The sequence below is a fragment of the Microcaecilia unicolor genome, chromosome 6 (assembly GCF_901765095.1).
Source record: "Microcaecilia unicolor chromosome 6, aMicUni1.1, whole genome shotgun sequence".
In the NCBI taxonomy this organism is placed as follows: Eukaryota; Metazoa; Chordata; class Amphibia; order Gymnophiona; family Siphonopidae; genus Microcaecilia; species Microcaecilia unicolor.
The window spans coordinates 324,157,306-324,171,284 of NC_044036.1; the positions used below are offsets into that span (position 1 = coordinate 324,157,306).

The window sequence follows — 13,979 nt, forward strand, 5'->3', positions numbered from 1 at the left end:
TCCCCTTCTAGGTCACGCTGAGTTCTGAGGGGGAATAGGTTTCCCTCCTTAGTTTGTGTGGACGTTGTTTCAGGTCTGGAATGTGGGGGGACCAACTTGGGGAGAAGTTTCAGGTTTGGTATCCGCTTCTTTGGTGGCAAAGCAGCCTCGCATGGACTGGGGTGATGAGGTGAATGACTGCTTGCTTCCCTTGTCGGATGAGGCGTTCAGTGACATTGAGGTAGAGTTAGTCGATTGCTTGTTAATTGGCAATTATCAGCACTGATTGGCTTATTAAGATAATTAAGTTGGGAATGCAATACAGAATACGACTTGAATTGCAAGTGCAACTCAAGTCACACTATATAGAATGTGGGGATATTCGCCATATTGATTCTGATGAATACAACAGTACTAATGGGTTCTGGGTTCTGATAACCTTTTATTATTAAAAAAAATGCTATGTTATGATAAACTTATGAGTCCACATAAACTCCTTGTCGAGATGAGACTGCCATTAATTGTGTTGTTTTATTGCACCTTTGTAGACCATTGTTCACAATATGTGCCAAAATAAAAATGTGGTGGGTGATATTAGTAACATTAACATCTGAAATCATTATGCCTGCAAAATCCATACTAGTGGAACTGACAGCATTAACTTTCAGTGCTGATTTTGGAAAAACGATTTTCTTTGCACACTAAAGACTTATGTCCCATATGAATAAATTAGACATTTTCAGCTCCCCCTGCACATGTTGTAAAGTATCCCAAAGCCTGCAAGTTCATTTTCAAAGGGAAGCTAGCTACCTGCAGAGTTTTCCTTTGAAAATGTCTTGCCCAGCTGGAACTCCCTGTGGAGTTTGTAGGTGTAGACTCCCTGCGAGTAATTATGCACAGGGAGTTAAAAATAAATGCCATGTGAATACTCCCCCTCTCCCCCCTCTTTTTCCTTATACTTGTTGGGGAGAGGACTGAATGCAGCTTTGAAAGGGGCTTTTGCCTCAGATAGTCACCCACATACCAACAGAAAATCATTTTGAAAATTGCTCCCATAAGGTTTTCCTGTGCTTCTTATCCTTTAAGGCTTTTCATTTTAGAATCCCCTCTTACTTGGCAGCAATTGTGATTCCTTACACGCCCCCCCCCCCTCCCCCAAAAGCAAGGCTACTTCGATCGCTGAACGACTATCAGATGTGCATCCCATCCCCTAGGGATGTATTGCTCGATTCTACAAGACATACTGCATTTTCCCATTTAGCTCCACCCCTGTGGAATGCTTTATCACCACAAGTTTGCTTGGAGTCGTCCTACCATAGATTCTGTTCTGCCCTGAAAACTCACTTCTTCCAAAATGCCTTTGGTGGTGCAGCGGCAGTTTGATGGTTAGGGTCTACTGACCTCTCCCATGTAGACTCAGTCCTTTTTTTTCTCTCTCTCTCTCTTTCTGTAAGTGTATGTATGGCTGTTCCTTTCGTATTGCTTTTATCGTTCCTTTTCCTTGATTTATTGATTTTATTTATTATTTGTAAACTGCCCTGTGATGCCCACAGGAAGGGCACTATATTAAGTCGAAATAAACCATAAACTGTGAATTTTGCATGCACTTTAAGAGGTTGAGGGCTTTTTTTTTTAATGTGTATGCAGTGTAACTTTTATTGCTCATTTTCTAATATTTTTTTGTACAATTTCAGCCCTGTGATATTTTGGAATCAAAAGACCTGGAAAGACTTGTCAGTGAAAGGAATGAAGCTTTCAAAGAAATAAATGAACTGAAGGTAAGATTTCATTTTAAAAATGCATCTAAGCTTGTTGTTGCCCTTGATTTTTAGATGATCTTCTCCAAACTATAGTGAGAACACGGAGGACAGTTCTGTAACTGGGCAGCTGGCAGGAATCTATTCTATAAAGGAACTTTACATTCCTGCTTTCCTCTATAGAATACTAACATAACTGCTTCAATATACAGTAGATCTAGAGGTTAGAAATCAACCTAGGAATACCAGAGGCAGGAACCAGGCAGAAGAGATCTGGAAGTGAAGAAGGTCAGGAAATCCAGAGGCAGGAACTGTAAGAAGAGTTTTGGAAGTCCAGGAACCTGACTGAAGAGATCTGGAAGTCAGGAAGCAAGTCAGGGAGTCCAGGGGGGCAAGAACTGGGCAGAAGAGATCTGGAAGTCAGGAACCAGGTTGGGAAATCCAAAGGCAGGAGCCAGGAAGAAGAGATCTGGAAGTCAGGAAGCAGAAATCAGTCCCAGAGTTTTGCTGCTCCGGCAAGGGCCTCTCTGTTCCTTCTGGCTTAAGTGCTGTAGCCTCTCTTGCTCCATTCAGTCTCTGTTCCTTGATGGCATAGCTAAGAGCCTCCTTTGAATGTGAAATGTACATTGAAAGCCTTGCTTCCTCTGCGATCCTATTCTTCTGCTCCTTACACTCTTAACCTTTGATGTTCAAATCCTGGTGTCCTAGCAAGCACCTTTTGCTAATATTCTTTACATGGCATATTCCTTATTCTTGTCTTCTGTTTTGGCTGTAGAAATTGAACAATCCAAGGCAAACATTAATATGTGCAGCCTATGTAATATTAGCAAAATCATTAGCAAAATCCGCCCTTTCCTCTCTGAGCACACCACCCGAACTCTCATCCACTCTCTCGTTACCTCTCGCCTTGACTGCTGCAACTTACTCCTCACTGGTCTCCCACTTAGCCACCTATCCCCCCTTCAGTCCGTTCAGAACTCTGCTGCACGTCTTATCTTCCGCCTGAACCGATACACTCACATCACCCCTCTCCTGAAGTCACTTCATTGGCTTCCGATCAGGTACCGCATTCAATTCAAGCTTCTGCTACTAACCTACAAATGTACTCGATCTGCAGCCCCTCCTTACCTCTCAACCCTCATCTCCCCTTACGTTCCTACCCGTAACCTCCGCGCTCAAGACAAATCCCTCCTTTCAGTACCCTTCTCCACCACCGCCTACTCCAGGCTCCGCCCTTTCTGCCTCGCCTCACCCCATGCGTGGAACAAACTCCCCGAGCCCATACGTCAGGCCCCCTCCCTCCCCATCTTCAAATCTCTGCTTAAAGCCCACCTCTTCAATGTCACCTTCGGCACCTAACCTCTACACCTCTACCCAGGAAATCTAGATGGCCCATCTTGACATTTCGTTCTTTAGATTGTAAGCTCATTTGAGCAGGGACCGTCCTTCTTTGTTTATTTTGTACAGCGCTGCGTAACCCTAGTAGCGCTCTAGAAATGTTAAGTAGTAGTAGTAACATCTCCAGGTGTAAATAGTATTAAATATACTAGTTGACTGCTGGCTCCTCAACATTTCTTTTATTAAATATTCACTGAATTTCCTCGAAATACTTAATAAAACCTCTGTAGATCACATGTGCTTGTAAATAGTGTTCTCCGAGGACAAGCAGGCTGCTTGTTCTCACATGTGGGTCGACGTCCGCGTTGGCCCAGGAATCGGACGGCATTTTGCAAGCAAAATATTTAAAAAATTTTTGCCAGAGTCTTCTGGCGCGTGCGCAGACTGATTTCCCACCCATCGCGTGAACACGTTCCCTGTTTTTTTCTCCGCATTGAGATGCGGTGGTGGTTTTCGCTGTTCCTCACAGGCCCAGAAGAGAGTCTTCGGTTTTTGTTTTGATTTTTTTTTCTTGTATTATTGTTTCTAAAAATAATAATAAAAACAAAGTAGAGTTCCTTTACTTTTCTTCGTTTTTCTCCCTTTTGAAGTTTCCTTTCTTTTTCGGTCGGGTTTTTTTCCCCTTATTTTTGTGCCTTTTTCTTTTAACAGGCACAATCACGTCGTTTGATTTCGCCAAAGCCGTTTTTCCTTCCAGGTCATCGAAGACTCCCAGCGGCTTCAAACATTGTACTCGGTGCAACTGGACCATCTCAGGTACCGATACCCACGCCTGGTGTATCCAGTGCCTTGGTCCCGACCATAGCCCAGCCACTTGTAGTCTGTGTCTTCGTATGAAGAAACGGACCCAACCGTCTCGAGAAGCCCAACGAGAAAAGCTTTTTGGGGCTCGGTCTGGTCCTTCAACATCAACATTGGTACCGAGGTCAGCGGCGTCCACATCAACATCGAGAGCAGAGGTAATGGCTGCTGAAAGACCAATTTGCGCTGGGAGCAGTGAGGCATTGAGTGGGTCTCCACCTGCCTCGAGGCCTCCTGCTGTGCAGGCCCCCCGGGACTGACCTTCGTCGGACCCGGCCGCTAGGAGGCGTCAGGATTCCACGTCCATGGTACCGAGGAGTCTCGATGACGGATGTCGAGCGAAGGCAAAGAAGCACTGTCATCATTCTCCTTCAACACACGGTGCCGGGAGCTCCGGGGCGTCGAGGGAATCGGCACCTTAGAAGCATCGGCGCTGACAGAATCGCTCCCCCTCTATTCAGGAGGTGCTGATGCGTCGGTCTTCTGGCAGCCCCTTTACCTGCTCCCGAGCCTCGACAGATTCTGCCACCGGCTCCTTTACCGTCCCCGCAGCCTTGTCCGACGGCGGCTCTCAACGAGCGCATCAGGGCCCTGCTTCCAGAGCTTCTGGCAGGATTGCTGCGCCACTGCTTCGGTGTTATAGAATATCCTTAACAATTATGAATATAAATTCTAATTAATGCCAGTTAGTGTCAATTGCTTGTTAATTGGCAACGATCAGCGCCGATTGGCTTAACTAATTAAGTTGCTTGTGCAAATCTAGAATAGAACCAGATTTGCGCACGCAGCGTAAGTCGCGCTATATAGATTCTGGGGTAACCGGCTAAGGCAGCCTCATAGTAGGACCACACAAAACGCAGTCCTATCTTTATTTGGTTCATAGCCAGTTGTGCTGAATATCGCGCTTAGGGGTCCTTTTACTAAGGCGTGCCCAAAAGTGTCCTGCGCTAGTGTAGTCACGTGTTTTGGTGTTTTGGACGCACATTGGTCCATGTCCTGAGCGTGCCTGGAAAAAGGGGGATTTTTTTTTTTAATGTGCCGGAAAATGGACATGCAGCAAAATGAAACCCAGCGCATGTCTATTTTCGGCCTGAAACCTTAGTGCCACCCATTGACTTACCAGTAAGGTCTCACGTGCTAACCACGCGGTAAGCATGCAGCGTGCTTCGACTGCCGATTACTGCTGGGTAAGCGCCCTGCAGTAGAAAATAGAAAATATTTTCTACCACGTGTTTTGGGCGTGTGCCAAAAATGGAATTACCGCCCTGGGCACGTGGTAGCCGGGCGGTAGTGCCAATTTGACATGCGTTGGATGCGTTTAGGCACCTACACAGTTTTGTAAAAAGGCTCCTTAACTGGCTATGTGTTAGCCAGCTGCATAAGTAGGATATTTAGTACCATTGCTGGACATGGATCAGCATCCAATATCTACTATAATAAAACGCAGCCTCAACGTTCTGAGGACACTAACGTCACTGAAGTCACTCACACACCGATTCGTGGTTTCATGGTGGTGAAGCCACACAACATCTTCATGCCCCGCCCTCACGTCACACGTGATGACGTCGAGGGCGCAACACGAAAACAAGGCTACTCCTCCCCTTCCAAAAAATCCCAGCCGCCCAGGACGTCCACATCAACCCGGCCCCTTTCCCCACATTGCCCCGCCCCTTAGAAGTTACCGCCCCGCCCACGGTACCACACTCACCCTCAGCAACGTCCCTCCCCCCCGTCACCTCCCCTCCCCTTCCCTTACGCCTGTCTCCCTGGTGGTCTAGAGGTACCTGTTCGGTGGGGGCAGGAAAGAAAGAGCCCCCTCTTTCCTGCCCGTAGCGGTGGTGGTAGCATCCTTGCTACATCGTGTGGGAGTCCGGCTTTCAGCGTTTCAAAATGGCCGCCGAGAGTTCAAGCTGCATCGCGAGACTTCAACTCTCGGTGGCCATTTTGAAACGCCGAGAGCCGGACTCCCACACGATGTAGCAAGGATGCTACCACCACCGCTACGGGCAGGAAAGAGGGGGTTCTTTCTTTCCTGCCCCCACCGAACAGGTACCTCTAGACCACCAGGGAGACACGCGTAAGGGGAGGGGAAGGGAGTCCCCTGCCCACTAGAGCCCGTTTCATCGCTGCCAGAAACGGGCCATTTTTACTAGTCTGGGTATAAAGCTGTTTGCAGTCAGCAAAACGCAAACTGCTACCAGCTTAATAATCGACCCTTCTGTTATTTGTTTATACTGTTTTAATTAATTTTATTTTTTGTTTTACAGTTTGTTGATTTTATTGTGTTATTATATGTGTAACTCTCTTAGAATTTTAGATAGACTAAGATATAAATCTGTAAAATAATAATCTCTGAGAACTTTGCTTAATTTAATTAGACTTGTACCGAGTTGAGTCTTTGACACTTGGATTTTCTGGTTCCACTTGTTTGTTTTACATTGGGTGAACAAAATTCAAGTGCATTTGTCTAATTTTCAGTGTATTCTTGCATTTCCTTTTTCAGAAACAGCTGTGTGAATCTGAAGGGCTTAGGAAACAGTTATCTGTGGAGCTTCAAAATGTGAAACAAGTAAGCTTTATTTTTCTCTGTTCCCCTGTACAATGGTGATTATGTTTACAAAGATTACTTTCTATGATTAAAATAAGCTTGAATTCCTTCAGTGCTCATTATTTTCCATAACTTCAGCTGGTTTCTTCTGGTTCTTAAATCTAAGAATCTTTGATTTCTTGCCGGCATTCTTTGTTGTGCTGAGGAATTTCTACACCACTATTAAATCCCCACTTAACCCACATTTTTTATTTTTTAATATGGGAAAAATATATTCTCAACTGTCTGCACGCTTATGCTTACGTCTTATTGTAAACTAGTAAAAAAAGGCCCGTTTCTGAGAGCAATGAAACGGGCGCTAGCAAGGTTTTCATCGTAGTGTGTATGTTTGAGAGTGAGTGTGTGTGAGAGAGAGAAAAAGTGAATGTGCGAGTGTGTGTGTGAGAGAGTGAGTGTGTGTTTGAGAATGAGAGTGTGCTGCAGGGGCCCCCCCCTCCGTCTGTTGGCGTCCTTCCCGCTCCCCCCTGTGTTTCGTTTTCCCGTTTCCTTCTCCTCCCCCTCCCATGTGTCCTCCCCACAGCGCCTCAGGGTTGTGGGCCCCCCCCCCCCCCCGGCTGTCTGGCTTTCAGGATGGTGGCCCTTCCGTGTGGGGCCTTTTTTCTGCACTGTAGTGTGTATGTTTGAGAGTAAGTGTGTGAGAGAGACAGAGTGAATGCGCGAGTGTGTGTGCGAGAAAGAGAGTGTGTGTGTGAGAGAGAATCCCAGCTTCAGGGAGTTCCCCCCCTCCCCGGCCTTTCAGGATGGTGGTCCCCCCTGTCTTCCCTCCCCCCCTTCCCCCCTTGCAGCTCCAGGGTTGCCCCCCCCCCCCGGGCCTTTGAGGATGGTGGTCCCTCTTTCTTCCGCCCTTTGTCCCTCTCCCCCCTGTCTTCCCTCCTCCCCTTCCTGGCCTCCCCGTTTCCCCCTCGCAGCTTCAGGGTCGAGTGCCCCCCCTCGCTCCGCCTTTCAGGGTGAAACTGTGACGGTGAAGCTGGTTCCCTTCTTCGCAGGTTCAGGGAAGCAGGCTGTCTCCGTCTGCTGAAGGTGGTTCCCTTCCTCGCACGTTCAGGGAGGCAGGCAGGCTGGCTGGCTCCGTCTGTGAGTCCGAGGTTGTGTGGGGCGATGGGAGTCCTGCGGATGCGGAAATTGGCCGCCGAGGGGCAGGGGGAGATGGCGTGTCGGCGCTGGCCGCGTCCCCGCCTCCCTCCCTCCGCCGTTGTTCGGGCAATGTAGTCCTCCGGAGGTGGGAAATGGTCACCGAGGGGCAGGGCCAGGGGGAGATGGCGTTTCAGTGAGTGTGAATGCTCCGCCCTCGAGAGGGCGGGCCAGACACTCATTGCCAAACCGGATATCTCTGGCGCCTCAAGTTTCCGGCTTGAGGCTTCAGAACGTTGAAGGTGCCTTTTATTATAATAGATTAGCTTATTAATTATCTTTTTAGTTCTGCACTGTTTTGCTGTGGGTCTTGTGTTCAGAAATAATTTGAGTGTAAGATTTCTTATATCTGCTTATGGACCTCTTTTACTAAACCGTGCCAGTGATTCCCATTGCGGCAAATGTGGCACAGCTCATTCATTTCTAATGGGCTGCACTGCATTTGCTGTGCAGGAATCGCTAGCTCGGTTTAGTAAAAGAGGCCCTATGAGTTTTAATTCTGCTTACTCAGTCCGCAACAATACTACCCTAGATTGTGATTCTATAAGGTCTCATCAGCAAAGTAGAATTAAGCCTGCTCAGTACTTGCATGGAAAATCCCCAAGAAAGGCTTGATTCTGCAGGAAGTTAATCTTAGTTGTATTAGGATGGTGTCAGGGGTACTCCTCTGCCTGATCCATTACTGAACCAATACACCAGAATGGTTTTATGGGCATTGTGTAAAACGAGCAATTACGTCTTACTTGCTAATGTTCTTTCCTTGAGTCCTTCCAGACCAGTGTTTACCAAACTTTTTGTGGCCATGACCCCATTATTATGGGCAAATAAAACTGTGTGACCCCCCCTGGAGGTGCAGAATAATGATGCACCGTGGAGAGAGTCTTCCATCTGGGGTCCTGACCTACAGTTTGGGTAGCACTGCTCCAGACCATTCCAGTCATGTGGGTTTATGCTATCCTGCCAGCACATGGAGACTGAGAACCACTGGTTTGATGACATCACAGCCAGTCAATATTTCTATAACTAAGCAGCATATGCAAACCAGTGAGGACAACATTTCCCTTTGTTTATTTCTTTTTGTATTTTTAACTACTGAGCCACTCTTTTATTATATCCTCCTATTCTACACAGCAAGTAAATCTAGATCATCTAGATCAACTGATCTAGAGAGAATCTAAGGGACTCTCCTTCCTCTTCATCCCTTCAGACTAGTCCAGACATATAGGAGGTACCAAAGCGTGGTTGCAGCAAATTTGCCCTGAATACTGCATCCTGCCGAGCCTGAATGTCAAGCATATAATATCCTGCAAAGGAAAGCAGGGATGCCCAGGTGGCCACTTTATAGATCTCCTGCAGTAGTACTAAACTATACTTGACATCTGTACACTAGTCGAATGGGCGCCCAAACTGTGAGGCATTTTGTTGTCCTTGCACAAGATACGCTAGTGTGGTTGCAGTCTGTTGTCGCCTTAAACACCACCTCCCCCTTCCTGGACCCACTGAACAGTGTGAAAGGGTGTTCTGACTTTCAAAATTCTCTTCAAGTAAGCCTGCAAGGCCCAGCATATATCCAACTGATGCAGGCTCACCAAACCCCCATGGTCTTCTGTCCTGTGAAACACCAGCAGGGAGACAGACTGATTCACATTAAATGGGGAAAATATGTTGGATAAATAGGAGAAGCCCTCTGGACCACCACTTTTCCCTTGGACATCAACAGAAAACACTCTTGACAAGATCCTTTTAGAAGAACAGATCACCATGGGGAAAGCTGCTTTGATCACCACATCTTTCAGGGATGCCTCCTGTATCGAGCTGAAAGGGCATTTTAACCAGGCCAAGAGAGAGAAATTTGAGATCCTAGAGCAACACTGAGGTAGTCAGAAATGCTATACGCTCTCAGACAAAGTATGACCCTGAACTGGGCCTTCATATTAGGTAATAGCCAACACCTGGACCTACAAGGAATTCAAGGCTAACTCCTTTTTCAGGCCATCCTGGAGAAAGGCTAAAATGTCTAGAAGAATAAACCAAAAAGGCCTGATGTTCTGGCCATGACACCAAGCTTCAAAGACCCTCCACATACACATGCATACCAAGGAGGTCGACCTCATCCCATCTGCAACAGAGTTGCCATCTGAGCAGAGTATCTCCTTTTCCTTATCCATTCCCTCTCAAAGAACCATGTCCTAAGACAAAATGGAGGCATGTCTGGCATCAGAATTGGTCTTTGACACCAGAGACTTACCATCTCTAGGAATGGCTACGGTTCTCTCCACTTAAGTCTTCTTGGCCAATCCAGAGCCACCTGCCACCTCTGGGCCTAGGTGAGCCTCAAATTTTTGAATCACCCTATGAGGAAAGGCTAAAACAGCTAGGGCTCTTAAGCTTGTAGAAAAGATGGCTGAGGGGAGATATGATAGAGGTCTATGAAATAATGAGTGGAGTGAAACTGGTAGATGTGAATCGTTTGTTTACTCTTTCCAAAAATACTAGGACTAGGAGGCATGCGATGAAGCTACAAAGTAGTAAATTTAAAACGAATCGGAGAAAATTTTTCTTCTCTCGTGTAATTGAACTCTGGAACTCGTTGACATAGAATGTGGTAAAGGCGGTTAGCTTAGTGGGGTTTAAAAAAGGTTTGGATGCCTTCCTAAAGGAAAAGTCTATAGACCATTATTAAAATGACTTGGGGAAAATCCACTGCTTATTTCTGGGATAAGCAGCATAAAACATATTGAACATTTTGGGATGTTGCCAGGTATTTGTGACCTGGATTGGCCACTGTTGGAAACAGGATGCTAGGCTTGATGGACCTCTGGTCTGCCCCAGTGTGGCAATACTTATGTACTTATGGACAAGAGAAGGAAAGAGGAGACTGAGAGGCAGGAAAAGAGAAACCAGATAGAAGCTTTTAGCCATGACAACACCAACTTACCCTCCTGTTTACTAAGCCGAGCGGCAACAGGCTGTGAATGGGCTGTGTCGGCATTAGCGAGGCTTAGTAAACGGGGCGGTTGGTTTGTAAAGGGACAAAATGGACTATATGTCCTCTAAGCACTCCTGCGTGGAATTGACTTAAAGGCCTGCTGTATGTTTGGCCTGTGCTTTGCTAGCGAGAAAATGTTCAAACACAGGCATTTAGGGTAGGTATATATGACCATCTCTGGGAAAAGATTACTACAGTCACCAGAAACAAAAGATGAAATTTTAAATGAATTCTGTTAGAGCAAACAATTTGTAATACAACAGTCCAAACTCCATCCTTTTATATGAAAAAATAAGTTGCAGAAGTTCAAACGTAACTTTTTTGTAGATTGCTTATGGACCCAGGGTATGAAAATTCGACCACTCTCAACATTTTGGATCCGTTACTTTAGTTACCTTTTCCCAAAGATGGTCACATACTGTGGTCTCTTTTGTGTTACCTTGAAAAAAATACACACGATTTATCTATTTGCAGTACCTTATTGCACCACTTGAGGCCCCCATGTATTTCTGGGTCAGTAAAAATCAAATTAATTCTGAAGGTCAGCTCTGCATTGAAGACTTCAATGCTAGACCGCCAAAGACTGAAGATTAGGATTTTCCCAGAAGTATTTAAGAATTGACTGCCGAGAACCAGCAAAGGGATTTTATTCTGTAGCTTGTGTTGCAGACATTTTCCAAATTCTCTCAGTGCTTAATGTTGTTGTTTTTTTTTTTTTGGGGGGGGGGGGGGGGGAGAAGTGATTTATTTTTACATTATATTGTTCTTGAAACTATTATCATAGTACATCATTATTCCTTTCTCTTTTCCTAAAAATGCAAGAAAAATTTTAATTATCTTAATAGATCAGCTTTATAAAATAATTTGTGCAACGTTTCGCTGTACCTCTGCCATTTGCATTCTGTGTACCGCTTCCAATTGGTGACTTGCAGAGATGGGTTTGTTACTTATGTTTAAATCATTTTTATTAGTAAAGATTGACAATTGAACAAATACTTGCCAAAGAAATTACATACCAAAGGTTGTCATCTAACACCTTATGCTCAATACAAGAAATTACAATACATCTTTTATATTTTCTCCCCCTCCCTCCCTCCCTACCAGAGCCTATCCTCCTATCCCCCCCTTCCCACCCTCTACCCAGTCCCCCCCTGGTCCCTGCAACTTCAGCATGATGTATTGTTCAGGTCTCTCACCAGTAACAAATGCGGTGGTCCTGTCACAGCGTCCCATATACCTAAAGGACAGTCAAAGTGGCATAGTTTAAACCAGAGGTCCTATTTATCGGAGAGAAATACACAATAACATCCCTATCAACAAGTTCCCCGCCTAATGACAGATCAAAAGAGCATCAAGGAAGGGTCAGAAATTCAGCAGTAAACTACGCGCTTTAGGTGTGAGTGTGACCCAAAGTGGCTCCCACTGCGCCCTAAACCTGAGGCCCACTGGGCTTTCCAAATCAGGTACCCCACACCTATCTATTCTCATTTGCTTCACTAATTGTGAGCGCCATATCTGCAGTGGGGGTGCTTCCTGCGCTCTCCAGAATTGCAATATGGTAGTTATTCCAAAATAGATTGCTACCTTTGCAAATGCCTTGAAACCTTCTGGGGGGTCTGCAGTGTACTTAAAGATATTAAATAAAATTAAAGGTTCCCACACAAGGGTACAATACCATAGTTGGTCTATCCCCTTTATAACTTGCTTCCAGAACCGATCCACATAAGAACAACTCCAGAACATGTGGCCTAGAGATGCCGCATTCTGGTTACATTTTGGGCATGTATCTGCTGCAGTAAACCCCGCCTTCTGTGCTCTCTGCGGAGATATATGCGTTCTAAGCAGCCACCTATATAGCCGCTCCCTCTGCGGAATGGAAAGCCGCTGTTTGTAAATAGATTTCAGATATGACCTGCATTCCTCCTCAGTGAGTGTACAGCCTAGATCCCTTGACCACTCTCGTGCTAGCCGCCGGAAATCTAACTCTGCTGTGGTGTCTTTGAGTTGTTGGTGATGAAATTTCAACGGCACCGAGAGCTGTGCTCCCAGGGTAAACTCTTCTGAGAGAACCTCCACCACATCCTCTGTAAGATCTGTCCACTCTAGTGAGGCTACATAATGGCTCAACTGACAATATGCAAAGCGATGTGTCGGGGGAATCCCATACCTGGATTGGAGCTCTGAATACTCATGAATTCGTCCCTCTTCTGTAACTATATGTGCCAAATATATGATCCCCTTTTTTGCCCAACTACTAAATGTACTGACCCCCTGACCTGGAGGAAATGCTGGGTTATCACATATTGACAGCCAAGGGGATATGCGGGGGGAGAAATGATAACGCCTACACACCCACCTCCAAGTGTCCCTGAGAGATTTTAATAGTGGGTGCCTCTGAAATGCTGAAGCGGGCAGCGGGGCACCGGAGTGGAGCAAATGACTGAAATGTATATCTGGAAACACCGAGGTCTCCACCGACGTGACGGAGAAATCGGATGTCCCCCGATACCAATCATTTATATGTCGCATGGAACTCGCAATCGCCAAAAATTTGATACTTAAAAGCCCCATACCACCCCCTTCCCTTGGTGCCGTTATCTGGTTATACGGTATTCTGGGTTTCTTCCCCTGCCACAGGTATGTTTGTATTAAACGCTGTAACTGCTTATCATCTTTGTGTTTCAAAAAGAGTGGTAATTGTTGAAAAACATATAGCCACCTGGGAGCAACCACCATATTGAATAGTGCTATTCTACCCCAAATATATCTCCGAGGAGGAAACCGCCCGCCTTCTTTCCTCCTCAAAATGCACCACTTGTTCCTCTGATCCCATCCCCACCAACTTACTTAACACCATCTCTCCTACTATCACCCCCTCCATCTGTCATATCCTCAACCTCTCTCTCTCCACTGCAACTGTCCCCGACACCTTCAAGCATGCTGTAGTCACGCCACTCCTCAAAAAACCATCACTAGACCCTACCTGTCCCTCCAACTACCGCCCCATCTCCCTCCTACCCTTCCTCTCCAAGACACTTGAGCGCGCAGTCCACAGCCGCTGCCTTGATTTTCTCTCCTCTCATGCCATCCTTGATCCGCTTCAATCCGGTTTTCGCCCTCTTCACTCGACAGAAACAGCACTTTCTAAAGTCTGTAATGACCTGTTCCTTGCCAAATCCAGAGGCCACTACTCCATCCTCATCCTCCTGGATCTATCCGCCGCTTTTGACACTGTCAATCATGACTTACTTCTTGCCACACTGTCCTCATTTGGGTTCCAGGGCTCTGTCCTCTCCTGGTTCTCCTCCTATCTCTC

General features: G+C 46.1%; 1 protein-coding gene across 1 annotated transcript in view; it reads left to right on the top strand.

The window, feature by feature from the left end:
* The window catches only part of STXBP4 (syntaxin binding protein 4), a 192,091-nt gene that overhangs the window by 47,038 nt on the left and 131,074 nt on the right, over positions 1-13,979 (top strand). Inside the window, 2 exon segments of the mRNA XM_030206863.1 lie at positions 1,674-1,757; positions 6,439-6,504. Coding sequence (XP_030062723.1) covers positions 1,674-1,757; positions 6,439-6,504 — 150 coding nt within the window.